The sequence below is a fragment of the Gossypium raimondii genome, chromosome 9 (assembly GCF_025698545.1).
Source record: "Gossypium raimondii isolate GPD5lz chromosome 9, ASM2569854v1, whole genome shotgun sequence".
Lineage (NCBI taxonomy): Eukaryota > Viridiplantae > Streptophyta > Magnoliopsida > Malvales > Malvaceae > Gossypium > Gossypium raimondii.
The window spans coordinates 42,054,680-42,069,592 of record NC_068573.1 but is presented as its reverse complement, the minus strand read 5'-3'; the positions used below and the strand labels follow the sequence as shown (position 1 = coordinate 42,069,592).

At 30.9% G+C, this 14,913-nt stretch overlaps 1 protein-coding gene, 1 long non-coding RNA gene and 1 other non-coding gene across 3 annotated transcripts; 2 read left to right on the top strand and 1 right to left on the bottom strand.

Moving 5' to 3' along the window:
• Positions 1-1,520: 1,520 nt before the first annotated feature.
• Positions 1,521-3,339, bottom strand: LOC128032468 (uncharacterized). The gene is made up of 3 exons (XR_008188645.1): positions 2,884-3,339; positions 1,947-2,699; positions 1,521-1,831 (listed from the first exon to the last, which is right to left on the bottom strand). It is a non-coding gene; the product is annotated as an uncharacterized LOC128032468 (long non-coding RNA).
• On the top strand, positions 1,729-1,801 carry TRNAK-CUU (transfer RNA lysine (anticodon CUU)). The gene has a single exon. It is a non-coding gene; the product is annotated as a tRNA-Lys (tRNA).
• A 972-nt stretch (positions 3,340-4,311) lies between the features above and the next one.
• Positions 4,312-7,840, top strand: LOC105799845 (transcription factor MYB3R-3). The gene is made up of 8 exons (XM_012630618.2): positions 4,312-4,499; positions 4,903-5,054; positions 5,330-5,381; positions 5,517-5,574; positions 5,825-5,919; positions 6,007-6,110; positions 6,251-6,379; positions 6,514-7,840. The coding sequence occupies exons 2-8, from the start codon at positions 4,909-4,911 to the stop codon at positions 7,583-7,585; spliced, it is 1,656 nt and encodes a 551-aa protein (XP_012486072.1). The 5' UTR covers positions 4,312-4,499; positions 4,903-4,908; the 3' UTR covers positions 7,586-7,840.
• The last annotated feature ends 7,073 nt before the right edge of the window (positions 7,841-14,913 follow it).

Below are 14,913 nucleotides of genomic sequence, written 5' to 3'. Positions count from 1 at the left end.
TTTGCTACGGATCCAGCCCATAATTTATATATTACATATTTATTCTCAAAACTCAATTTTCAAGTTTTACAAAGAGTTTTTTTTCCTTAAAAAAGAGTTTATGTACATTTTAACCTTTGAATTTGGTAATTTGTATTTGTTTAATATTTATTTTTATTTAATACTTTAATTTGGAAATAGTTAATCAATTTAATATTTTTAGTATATGGCTGTATTAAAAGCCAATAAAATATTATCTATTTTCTTAAAATTAAAAAATATATAGAATTTTAGAATTTTTTATATACATAACCAACCTAGACCAATTAACTTTCATATTCAATATCCAATATCTAAATGTTTATTTGTTCAGATTCATTTTGAATGTGTATATTTTAATAATTTTATATATTTTATAATTTTAAAATAATAATATAAAAATTATATTTTTAGAGAAAACTCATATTTAAAAAAAACTTTTGGATTTTTTATTTTATTTTATGATATTTTCAAATTTTCTTTGCTTTTATAGTTTTTTTTTTATATTCTTATGAATTTGTTTATAACTTTATATTTTTTAAAAGATTTTTATTTTCCATTTCCAATATTGCCCCAAATCTATGGATTGGGTCCGAATTGAAACTTCTTGAAATTTAAAGTCCAATTTATGAGAACCTTGTTCGCACATTGTTTGCTAAAGCCTCATCTGCCTCATCTGAAGAGGAGGCCAATGAAACGATTAATGAAATTGACTCTTATTTCATAGGCTATCCTATTGTCTTGATTATTAATTCTCCTTATCCACTCTCAATCCCGGTGGCGAGAATAATGAAAATGGACTACATCCAACCTCTTTAAAATTATATTTTCTCTTATATGTATGTTTCCTTCATCTAGTCATAACCCATGTAGTCCAATCATTTTAGAGTAAATGCTAAACTTGTTGTAACCTTAACAATTACTAGATCCATTACATCCATAATGGAATTTGCCCTATTAATCTCACATATTTCATCTTTATCGACCTTGTTAAAATCATTTGCAAACTCATTAACCAAAAGGACGCTCATTTTTTGAATGGTCCTTAACTATATATTTCATAAACTTAATGTTGATATTTCTTTATACCTTGAAATTCCCCTTTCGAACCAAAACCTTATTGGCATTAACTCAATAAAAAAGGGTGGCTATCACAAGGATCCCAAAAGTTTCAATAACTGGGTTAAAGATACTCATCAAGATTTGGCATAATAGCAACATAATGATGATGATCCAAACGCATTATCCGTACTTAAGTCGTTCAAGACTCAAGCCTTTCTCACTGCCATTGAAGCTTTGCAAACTCACATCGGTACTTGCATCGACTCATTGCAAACTTTTATTATGAGTGAGGGCTTTAACACCATTGACACATGTCTTACTAGCTTGAAGGATGAAGTTCATACTTTATGACTTCATGCTACTACTTCCTACTCAATTTCATCCTCATTCACTACCACCACTGCAACCACTGTGGATACTCTTTGAAGAAAAAAACGATCGACCATGAAATGTGCTCTTTTTCCATGAGTAAGATTGAACCTCCGATCATATTGTTAAGATATGAGATAAGAAAACACTATATCATACCTCATGGTTGATTTACATGCATTAATTTATATAGGTTTTTAGCTCTCCTTATTGTATGGCTCCTTTTCATGGTAACTAAACGGGATAAGTATTGGGCTGTAGAAGTGCATCACAAGCAAAGCCCGTCTAGCTCAGTCGGTAGAGCGCAAGGCTCTTAACCTTGTGGTCGTGGGTTCGAGCCCCACGGTGGGCGTTTGTTTTTCCTTCTCAGGTCTACCGCCACCTGCAAACAGCAAACCCTCGCAACGGTAAATGAGAGATTTTTTTTGTTTCTTTTGAAAGAACAAAGATGTTTACTTAAATGAGAGTAAAAGGCTGGAAATTCAGTTCTCGCACACCTGTCTTTTGCAGAATTTTCGATTTCATAAATGGTCGTCCCATTCTTTCTTCACTCTTAATTTGGGATTGCCACGCTTGCAGTTTTGCTTTCATATAAAGTTTCTAGCTTTTGAGATGATGGAAGAAACAACATTAAAATATGAGCAGCCAAGTTTAATTAACAATGTGAAGAGATTCTTGGTGCTCTCTAGGATTCTGTTCATGGAACAAAGTGAACATTGAATAAAATCTCAATATTGGGTAAAAAAAGAGAGTCACAAAATGATCAAGCAACCATCAAGGTACTTCAGATTTGGTGTTATGTAAGTTACATTTGACAAAGGAAATAAGCATTGGTTTACTATCTTAGCACCCTCTTGGAGACCAATGCCTTCATTACCTGCAAATTAATGATTCAAAATCTGCAGAAATCAACAACCTGGTAGTCTATGAGGTTCAGTTTTCCCATCAAACACAACCCCACAACCATCATTACTAACTCTGTAAACTGCAACCACCATGGGTCCATGCCTTCCTCTCACAATTCCCCAAACATGAATTCTATACATGGAAAAATAGATCTGCTCCTTAATTAGTCGCTTCAATCTCCCCATATTTGTCATCAAATATCGAAATTCCTTTTGTTACATCACGTTTAACATACCTCAAACTATGAAAATCTCAGCTCTGAAACCTCTACTTTGGCATATAGACAAACTTGTGCACAAGGCCTAAGGCATTTTAACCATTCACAGAATGGACTTGGCCAAGGCCTTGTGGTGAAACATAATTTTAGTAAAAACAGAAAAAAAAAAAAAAAAAAAAAGGTCATTGTTGAAATACCTAATGATTTAAACACTATACCATTACCATCTAGCTAAAAAGCTGAGAAACTTTTAAAAGAAAGAAAGAAAAGCAGTAAATCATGCAAATAAAAGCTTGTCTTTTTCACCATACCTGCATATGTTATAAGCTTTTCCACTACCAGTAGCCCCGAAAGCAAACATAGTAGCATTGAAGCCATGAAAGAACCCTGGAGTCAAGGAATTCACAACATTCGTTTGAGATTATCGTCTAGCTCTCTCGATCGTGATTTATCAAGGGCTATTATAACAACAGGATAACTTGCTTAAATCAATAGATAAATCCTAAATAAATCTGATATTCATCTCTAAAAAATAGTTCTTTAATCATCAATATATAATAAGACTTTTATACTAATCACATCACTTCAAGGAAGTGGATTGGAAAGGTTAATATTCAAGTCAACCCATACTTTTACTTTTGTCAACTATATCACGTCTAAATAAATCAAACTCGGAACAAACAAATTTATTTAAGGACGAAAAAAAAAATCGTTATAATAGGAAGCAGCAGCTTTTCCAACAACTTTCCTTTTATCAAAGATGAAATAATCGGCCGATATTATTATTATTTTTAAATAGTTTACTTGCCAACTATTTATCTCCCCTAAACAAAGATGATGCTCCCAGTCAACATTGAAATAATCGGTTGAAACGTATCTTTCCATTATCCTCTCCTTTTTAAAGCTCGAACACCATTGGCCCAATCCAACGGTGTAGAAAATACCCGCGAAACCTCATCGACTGATACTCGCCGAACGTGTTCGATATGTAATCACTATATGGGCCCGCTTTCTGTCAAACCTTAGAGTGCCGTTTGAGGTTTCAAACATTTTGCCAATTGCCACCACGCCACCCCTACGGATTCCTTTAGGACCGTTAACTGCCGTTAACCTATAGGGTCTTTGAAGAAAACCTTTAAAAAGCTTAATTCTGCCTTCAGTCCCTATACCCTTCACACATTTAAAATTTAATCCCTTTACTTGTAATTTCAATAATTTAATTTTTCTACTCTTTTGATTTCATAATTGATGTTCCAAATAATAAGTCTGTCAAAGAATTTTTAATAAAGTGGATTATATGGTACTTTTAAAGTAAAATATTTACTTATATGGCCAATTTAAACCTGCATAAAAATCATGCAAGTAAAAGAAAAAGTATTGGCACTCTGCTTCTCTTAGATAGTGCTGATCGTATTTAAAATAAAAAACTTGCAATCCCATATTTAGTGACATTTTCATGTGTAATACTAATCATGTAAATAATTTTTATTTTAAAATTCCACAAAATCTAATTTAATGAAAGTACTTCGCTGATGTCATCAATTAGACTTTACTTATTAAGCAAAAAGAACTAAATTTTAAATATACAAAAACTACATGAACTGAAAGCATAATTTGACAAAACAAAGCACGTCAATTCTCAATAACGGCAATAAACGGAGACGTCGGTGGATATATGTTAACGTTATAATTATAAAAACTTAACCTTTTTATATATTTTTTTATATTTATTAATTTTCCCTTTTTTGTGTTTCTGTCTCTCCTTTGTTTCAACGGGCGAGGATATTTCGAAACAAAGGAAGAAACGTTGGAGTTCCTTTTAACAAAGAAACGTTTTAGTTCTTTTTTTCTTTTTTTTTTGGTTCTTTCTTGTTTGGCTCGAAAAGGATTTTTCTTGAAGGAGCTGAGATTGTTTCCCGCCACTCAGGTGTGTTTAGCTTAATGAATCAGAATTCTTTGGTTTTTTATTGGGTTTTTCTTTTCTTTTGATTCTTTTTCTTATTTATTATTTACTGTTTTGATCATGTTCCTTGAACCTCACGTACCTTGGATTCGTGAAAGTCTTTTCTTTTTTTTTTTTTTGGGGGGGGGTTAAACCCTAGAATTATGTTGAAGTGATGGAGATTTTGGTGCTTTTTTATTTGTTTTTTTTTATCTGATTAATGAATTTTAAGATCTGGGTTTTGTCTCTTTCTGTGATTGGCGGTGGTGTGATTGGAGATTTTGGTTAAATGATGGGATTTTAAGGGATTGGATTGGTCATTATTGAAGGTTTCAACTTGTTTTGTTTGGTTGTTGATTATGATATCTGGGTTTTGAGATGATTGTAGAAAGAGATGACTGAGTTAAAGATAGAGGAACGCTGTCTTGAGAATAAACAATTAACCACCGCATCAAGTTCTTCTGTATCAGAAGGCGGTGGCAGTGCAATTGTAAAGTCCCCAGCTACATCCAGTCCAGCGCCAACATCACCAAATCATAGGTACTGTCCATTAATAACTTCTTTAGCTTCTTTTTTTTTAGTTCAACTTGCTTCTTAATATATACTTTGCATCACAATTTGAGTTGGATTGTTATGTTAAATGCAGCATTGCTGATTTTGCTTTTACCTCTAGACACTTTCCTTTCTGGTCGAGTTTATGATTGTAGATTGTATTGAGCAGTTCCTTCTAGTGCTCACACTTTGTCGTTGAACCAATTTGAATTGAGTTTTATTATTTTGAAAGCTGAGAGTAATTGTTTATACTGAATTTTCAGGAGGACCACTGGCCCTATTAGGCGAGCAAAAGGTGGCTGGACACCGGAGGAGGTAATAATTACAATGCTCCTTTCTACCATGGATTCTAGTAAAAACGAAGCTTCAACCAGTGTTTAGTGGTTACTCATTCATTCTTTGCAGCTGCTGCTTTTCTTTAACATCATTTTCTATTTTCATTGATTGCAGGATGAGACATTAAGAAATGCTGTTGCAACTTTTAAAGGGAAGAGTTGGAAAAAAATAGGTTTTTCTCAGAATCTGCCTTATCTCTTTTTTAAATTTTTACTCTTTTTATCCGCTATCCATCCTTTCCAGTGAGACAAACCTGACATTTGATTTTTTGCTAGAATCTACTATATATCCTATCTATGCTTTTCCTAACCAAAAATAAACCTAGGGTCATGATTATTGAATAAATGCATCATGTCAATTGTAGTAGCGCTTTCTATTTGACTTCCTTTAACTGATCTTAACATTTTAATATGCTTTTGCAGCGGAATTTTTTCCTGATAGATCAGAAGTTCAATGTCTACATAGATGGCAAAAGGTCCTGAATCCAGATCTTGTTAAAGGACCTTGGACTCAAGAGGTAGCCATTTTAGGGTCTTTATTTTATGCTGCTATGCTTGCAGTTTACAAAACAAGCACTAAATTTTCTGTGGCTTTTCTCTTCCAGGAGGATGATAAAATTGTTGAGCTTGTATCAAAATATGGGCCTACAAAATGGTCTGTCATTGCTAAATCTTTGCCTGGACGAATAGGGAAACAATGCCGTGAGAGGTAATTTCATTTTTTACTTCTTTTTATGTTTGGATTCCCTAAGAGTTCTTAAAAGTTCCAAAGATTTGCATATGATTTTCTGCCATCCCAAATGATGCCTGCCGTTTATGTTTATTCCATGCTCAATCAATGTTCTGCAGATGGCACAATCATTTGAATCCTGATATAAAGAAGGATGCTTGGACGTTAGAGGAGGAATTGGCCCTTATGAATGCGCATCGGATATATGGGAACAAGTGGGCTGAAATAGCTAAAGTTTTACCTGGAAGGTATCATTCCATTCTAGTCAACACTTCCTACATAGTTCAGATTTGAAAGCTTAGTCCAGTATCGTTGACAAAAGAGTTGACGGAAAATTACTTCTAGATCTCATTTGACGAGTTAGTGAAATTTTTTTATGCAGAACTGATAATGCAATAAAGAATCACTGGAATAGTTCCATGAAGAAGAAGTTAGATTTCTATTTGGCTACAGGGAAGCTTCCTCCAGTTGTGAAAATTGTTCTTAAAAATGAGATTAAGGATATAGAAACACCTGCTGCAACAGAAAACCTGCTTGTTTGTTCAAAAAAAGAATCAGATTCCACTGCTCAAACATCATCCGGAACTTTTGATATATGTAAGCCAGAGGAAGATGGAAAAGATCAGTTGGAATCCTCTACTCCAGTTCAAGATATGGCAGCTACGTCAAGTATTATTCCAAGTGAGTCTGTTGAGACTGAAAGTGCAGAATTTAAGCCCCAATCATTTGATGCTAATCCTTGCAGCTGTAACTCAGTGTCAATGGTGAAGTTCGAGAGTCGAAGAACCAGCTCTGCTATTGTCGAAGACAAAGTTGTTGAGACACAACTAAGGTCTGATACTCCAACATATGGTCCTTTATGTTATGAGCCACCTAGGTTACAAGGGGGTACTTCATTAGATTCGGATAACTTAAACAAGAAAGGCATGCAGCATGAGTGGACCATTACTCCTATCACGTCTCCCCTAAGTTTCTTCACTCCGCCTTGTGTGAAGGGCAGTGGTTTTGGTACTCAAAGTCCTGAGTCTATTCTTAGAATTGCTGCTAAGACCTTCCCGAGTACACCTTCTATATTTCGGAAGAGAAAAACCAGTCCTAATAAAATAGGAAAACTGAACGAGGAAACAACCAAGAATAGGGTTCAATTATCTGGTGAACAGGAAAGAACCGAAAATAGTCGGGAACAGGCTCAATTTCGTGATGGGAGTGCATGCGAGAGTCCGGCTTTTCAAGGCAATAGCAGCATTGGCCCTAATTGTACAGCATTTAATGCGTCTCCTCCATACCGGTTAAGATCTAAAAGAACTGCTGTTTTTAAGTCTGTGGAGAGACAACTTGAATTTGCATTTGATAAGGAGAGGCATGAAGATAGTATGAAATCTTCGAATCTATTAGTGAATGGTAGCTCTTCGATTGAAGATTGCTTGCATGCAACAAAGATGGAGGTCACATAGGGCTTAAAGTGTAAGTTATGATGTTCCAGTTCCCACTTGAAAAGTAGGTTCAATCTTTTGCTCAAAACATACACACAAAAAAGAGAAATTCTGCTAATTTTTTTTTCCCGAGGTTTTCCACATTGATTATAGGTAAGTTGTGTTTATGCTGATTAGATGAAACATCAAGGAATTCACTCCCAGACTTTTCTATACAAATAGATTAAACCAGGAATCATGTTTCTCTATCTAATAAGTTTTTGCTTTGCTCTCTCACTAAGTGTATCTGCCATAACTGTTGCAACAACTCGAAGGTCTGGGGTTGAATGCTCTTATGGGTAGTGTAAGAATTGTTTACTCAACTAAAAGAAATATCATTTTTTTAAAGAATTATAAATTAAAACAGAAACATATATTAGTTATTATATAAATTAGCATACTTGACACGTTTTATATGTATGTCAAAAGAAAATTTAAGCTCAAGAATGTTTTCCAAATATATGATAAAATATTAGATGTTTTCATTAAAAAAAAAACTAGTTTTGATTTTGTCAAATTCTCTATCATCGGAGGCCAAGATGCATATTGCAAACAAGTTGAATGATTTTTGGCTTTCCGATAGGCCAATAGTTTCGTGTTTAACTCTTACTCATCATCTTAAAGATAAACAGGATGATTTCGTAACCCTAAACGATATAATACTCTTATGTTTTGGAGGTGATATAAAAAAAAAAACCCTACAATTTAACTTTAAAACAGTCTGATACATTTGGAAAAGAAAAGGAGGAGGAGGGTGGCAGAAACAACATTATTGACAACTATACACCTGTGAAATGTGATAATTCATTATTAGAAACAATATTGGCAAATATACACTGGAATGTGATAAGTGTGTTAATGATAATTTATTATTAGAATATAAGGAAATGGCACGTGGTTTTGTTGCTTGTGAAGTTACACATAGACTAAAACTATGGATGCATTTGGATTATATGAAATTCAACTTTTGATGAGAGTCTTTCTTCACACTTGGAATACGTCAATCTTCCAAAGTATGATTGATCCATAAGGAAAATTAGTATCAATGAAAGAACAACTCATGAAAGGTTACGATTATATTTAAATGACTGAAAACTTAAACTAATTAATTAAGTCCTGTCAAGGAGGATGTCACAGTTAATTGCAGTAGCAATCAATTCTTGGTTAAAGTTTCAAAATGCGAAGATGTGTTGACATTTGTTCATGGTTTTTTTTTCCTTGAAAATTCATATATCTAGTGCTATCAAATGTAAAATCAAGTGGCTTTGTTGATTGGAGAAAGAAGTTAAAGAAAGGAAAATGAACAACTTCATGTCAAAGGTGAAGATTATAAATGATAGGATAAGGCGAAGTAGATGTTGAAGATCCATATGGAGGCAATTGTCAAGAAACAATGACAAGTGTTAAGATGAATGAGAGCATAGTACACCATCATTCAACCGTGATAATTCATGATTTTTTTAATTAATGTGGGCTCAAAATTATTTAAGGGTCAATAGAACCAGTAAAGTCATGATCGAATAATTAGAGAAAATATATAATTGCCTTGAAATTAATAGAACAAATGGTGATGAGTTAACCCAAAATACTCTTGAAGAGAGTAAATGTTCATAATTCAAAACAATAAAAGCGAAGATTCTTAAAAGAGGTTGAGGATGCATTTTTCTCAAGAGTGACTATTAGAAACATGAGGAATGAGTGCAACCATCGGTTAATAAAAGTGGTAAATACGTGAACGAGTTGTAGGAGAATTTTATGCCAAAAAGAAACATAGGAAAGGCATGAAAGGTCGCCAAGTTCATCGAATTATTGATAAAATGTGATGGTCAATAATCATCAATGAATTGACTAGTCTTTAAGCCAATAACAGAATCGAGGTATGGAAAGTAGTTATTCTATGGGTCTATACATAAAATTTTCAAAGCTAATGTTTTGGTGTTGAATTGCGAAACCATGAGATTCTCCCATTGAACATGAAAAGTGTAAATAGTGAAATTAAGGTAAAAATTTTATGAGCGTGGTTCTTTCTTCTCTCAATCTCTGCTTGAGAGAGAATGAGAAGAAGATGTAAAAGTTTATAATAAATGTGTATGTATCATGTGAGAGTACTGCGAAAAAGCTATTGAATAATATATTAGGACAATGTAGGTGACCAATGTATATGCGTTATATGATATTTATTTGATTGAAAAAGAGAAGACTAAAAGTTTTAATTTTAATAAATTTATTTATGAATTTATTAATAAAAAAATGTTGTTTCTTGACGTTCTAATAATTACATCTGACCATAAAAATTATGGAATATGTTTGAATAAATAGATGTTATGCGGTATGAAATTAGTGATATGTGTTGTTATCTATGTTTTATTTATTGTTGTGATTTGCATTAGTTTGTGGTATTTTATTATCTTGTGTCTTTGGTGCTTTTTATTGTTATCAAATTACGCCCACTTGTATATTGCTTATCTTATTTTAAAAAGTGAAGTGTTAACTGAGGGTATATTTGATAAATAATTGAAAATATTCATTTCGTTAAAAATTTTAATTTTAATATTTAATTTTTCATTGTATTTGATAAGATATTAACCTTTTACTTAATATAAAATTTTTAACAAAAGAAAAGTGTCGATTATGATAAGTAAATAGATAATTGCTTATTACTTATCACTTAATGTAGAAAATGTTAAGTTGATTTTATTTTTAAAATCTTATTTTTTTGAATAAATTATTTTCTCATTTTATTAAAAATTAAAATATTCAAATTTACTTTAACCTTTATTCAAAACTATTCAAAATAAAATAAATAAAAACAAATTAATAAAATTAAAATTTTAAAAATCAAGATTTACTATTATCAGACATAATAATTATATTAATGCTTAATTTTAACTAATATATCAAACAATTTTGCAATATAAATTTAATAATTAATTCTTCAACATTTATTTTTTCAATTTAGTAAACAAACCTTAAGAAAAAAAGAATTATGGGTTATTTTATTATTAAAAGCTTCATAAGGCATCCAATTTAAACACAAGTAAACGAATATTATCATATCTGATACAAATCCCAATATTTGCAAATTGCAACTCCTTCCTTAATTCTTAAGCTAGGATTTTCTATTTGCGAGAATCATGATTATCATAAATCTGATTAATTTAATATTTTAAAAAATCATCTATTTTATTATTTAATTCAAAATTATATATTTTATAATTAAGTAAATTCTACACATTAGTTATTTAATTACTTAATAAATTATGAATAAATCTTATATCATAAATTATTATATTTGCATGTATGATGATTATTTTTTAGTACATTTGCATGATGAATTGTTTAAAATTTATAGGATTTTAACAATGTGGAATGCATTTTCCTTAACCAAACAGAAAATCGAAGAGAACCCGGCTGTCATCCAAGTAACACAAACACATTTAATGAACATTTGAAAAACAAACCAAAATCCATAATGATCCCAACCATTTAAAAGCAAACACATATACCAATTTATACTTTATATAGTAGTAGCCATCCATTTATACCATAAACATTGAAGGGAAGAGCTGCTGCTGCTGTCATGGGAAAATGTTAAACCGTCTACAACAACCTACATGCCCATTGAAAAAAAAACGAAGCAGTTAACAAAGAATTTAACAGCTTTACATTAAAGACGATCATAGCTCCACTCTCCATTGATGAAAATGGAAGCTCTAACCCATTGTCCCCACTATTGTTGCATCTCTTTTGAAACCATTGTCTCCCATCAAGAAAGTGACTTATGCCAGAAGATATTCAACTGAATATTCATCACCGTGAGTCAAGTCTTGAGACACTAACGTCCACAGGTTTCATTCCTCAATCTAACTATACATACAATGAACACTATGATATGATTTCTCCAAGAAATCGTTACACCAACACCTCTGATACCAATTCTGGGGGAGAAGATGAGTAGGGTTACAAAGAGTATGAGTGGAAGGCTAAAAGGATATTACAAAAGTTAAAGGAAAACTAAAAAGAAAGCTAAGTTATAATTCATAAACAAAAGATGCCTATACAATTGATCTCTCTTACCTATTTATAGTTGAATTACAAAACTCTATACAATTTTGTTTTGAATCCCGCATAGTATTTCTGATAAGGATCTCTCATTTGTCTTATTACTTATTTAATTGTATGAACATGGTTGTTTCCACGTTGCATAGTTGAATTGATGGTTTCTTCCACGCCATTGAATGGTAGCCTGTCATCATTAATGGTTGCTTCCATCATTGATTATGTCACCATTGAGTAGCCTATCATCTTTATTGCTTACATCATCATTGTTTTGATGATATTTGTTTGTATTTGGATGCCTTGCTTTTCAAGTTGCTTCCTCTCTCTTCATAAAAGCTTTTTTGGCATTATCCTTCTTGGATGTTGTCGAAATTCATTTCTTCGATTTCATCCAAATGTAATGAATTAAATGAAAGTTTTGGTGATGAATTCCAAGTCTCATATGTACTTCTGATTTCTTCAAGAATATGAGATGGAAAATCTTCTATCTCCATTTCGGCTATCTTTTTTAATAGTCGTAAAGATTCTTCATCTCTGTTTTCTTCAATATTTTCGGTATAATATGCCAAAATTCTCCTTCCATCAATCCATATAATTGATAAATTTGTTGTTGGAGAAGATCTTGGGCTTTTGTCATTAAACCTATCCCGTTTTGGGTTTGATAATAACTTGGATCATTGTAACGCCTGTCAATATTTTTTGTCAAGTGTTCTTTGACCTCTTTAACAACTGATAATCGGAGACTTCCAATCATCTTTTGAATACTCCATATTTGATATAGCTGATAAAATTTTTCTTTTTCAGCTATACCAATTAGGCTACTAATTTCAATATGAAAATAGTAATAAAAATCATCATTGTTTATAATGTTTTGTAATACCGATTTAACGACTGCAGGAAAATCTTTTAAAAGATGAAAAGAAAAATTTGTACTACTATTTCTTTAATAAAACGCATTCAATATCGATTATATCAAATGGTTCATGATCTAATCTAAATTTTATAGTTGGATATTTTTCGTCTATATAATTAGTATAAACATATGCTTCTAAAAATATTCGAAAAAGTTTTCAAATTGAGCTTCTTTGTTTGCAAATAGCTCCATATGGTAAAATATGTCTAGATTTATTATATAAACATATTCTAAACATTTTGTTCATAATAGTACTGTTTTTTCCTTAATATCCATAAATTCCATTTGGAATTCATCCCAATCTCTATATAAGATGAATTTTAATAATAAATCATCGATTCACTTTCCTTAGTTGTTTTTTCAACTAAAAATTGTGAAAACTTTGTAAGGGCTCTTCGGAAATTGGCTCTTTGTTGAGAAACCATATTTCATTAATAAAGTTATAAATTTCTAGCGATAAACCAGGATTGTAAAAAAATTTTATTTCTTGAAGTTTGTTGTTGTTTCAACAAATTTTCTGCTCCCTTAATCATTTCAGCATAACTGGCTTGAAACACTGAATTTGGATCTTGGGACCATTGTGATTGACTCACCGTTTTTGGTGTCAATGATAAAGGAGTTCCAACTGGTTGTTTCACTATTAGATATGACAACTTTTATTCCAACTAGTTGGTTTACCATTATATATGACACAAAATATCATTGGTTAGGATAAAATGGTACTTGTGCATATACAAATCCTTTTTTGAAATTTGTTGCTTTCCTTTTGTTGGGTTTTTTATAAACAGTTGTCCATTTACCAACTGTTTCTAGAGGTTTTTTACCTCCATCCATAAGGCCTGCTAAGATATTCAGCAATAATATTATCAGTACCTTTTACATATAAAACTTCAAAATTAAAATTACATAATCTATTCTTTTGGTGGTGTAAATTTTTATTACACAAAAATTATTATTTTTGCTAATGGTATTTCTATAGAATATTTTTCTACAGATAAATTAACTAATTTTTATTAATAGAAAATGGTAAATCTTGACATATAAAATTATTTCTTAATAATATGTCTCTATGTATTTCAAGAAAACATAAAATTTTAGGTATTATAAATTTTACATTATTTTTGTAGATTGGTATATTCTTAGCTTTATATTGAATTATGATTTTATTACCATCTATTCCCATTGCCTTTATAGTATTTTTCATAATTTCCCATTTTCTATAGGAATGGCTTTTTTTTCTCGCAACTCTTGGTTGTAGCTCCTGTATCTAATAAAGCATGTAAAAATATTTTTATATCCTCTAAATTGAAATGTAATTTCAATATATGTATTATATTTCTGGATTGGAAATTATTTACTTCAACTTTCATTTGTTGACTAATCGTTGAAGTTTGTATTTCTTCCATTCTAGAGTTTCTAGAATTTCTACTTGGTTCTGTAGGGAAAATAGGAAAATATGAACTGTTTTCACTCCTATTGGTGTAGAATTATTACTAATATTATCCTCTTCTTCTATTGAATTATTAGATGATATTTTATCTTTTAGTTGAATTGATGGTTTCTTTTATTTACAGTTCTGTTTGTTTCGTGATTATTAACCATAAACCCATATATCTGTTATTATGTTGCCGTTGAGTCTATGTGAGACGTTAAGCCTTTGAGAGAAGACATTATAGATAATAGACGGTTTTAGGTACCAGAGATAAATAACATGGAAGAAATAGAGTGTTTATATAAATATAAAACTTGTAATCATACTATATAGATTCTAAGAATGAAAACAACATTTCATCTCCGAGTAAAGGGTTTAATAGTTTAGTAGATATTACTTCAGTATATTTTCATAAATTATATAATAAGGTTAGTAACTTAGAACAATAAGTAATAATTTAAGAGAAGTAACTAATTTAGATTTGAACAACGAATCTAAAGAAATATTAACTAGTGTTAATAATAAACTAGATCGAGCCCTTGTTAATAATAATATAAAACAAGACGTAGATTTAGGTCCTTTATATTACGGTAATAGTAATATAATATTAACTTTATCGAGGAAGAACAAACTTCTTGGAAGAATCATCTTCTAAAATTATAAAAATTATAAAAAAACATAAAAATATAATAATAAACAAATTTATGATTTCCATCCTATAAAGATCTTATAGAACATTGGAAAGATAAATTTACTAATAATCTTGATATATATATGAAAGAATGAATATATTTAAAATTAATAGAAGAACTTTATGAAAAACATAAAATTTATTTACTTTATTTAATTATCATTATATGTTAAAATATGATACTACAAACAGTTTAGTTCTAGTAATTCGATAAC

What these genes read in the sequence shown, in the direction of transcription:
- LOC105799845 (XM_012630618.2), top strand. Translation starts at nt 4,909, where the DNA reads ATGACTGAGTTAAAGATAGAGGAACGCTGTCTTGAGAATAAACAATTA. An exon ending in AAGGACCTTGGACTCAAGAG is followed by an intron (nt 5,920 to 6,006) that starts GTAGCCATTTTA and finishes TTTCTCTTCCAG; the next exon opens with GAGGATGATAAAATTGTTGA. An exon ending in GCTAAAGTTTTACCTGGAAG is followed by an intron (nt 6,380 to 6,513) that starts GTATCATTCCAT and finishes TTTTTTATGCAG; the next exon opens with AACTGATAATGCAATAAAGA.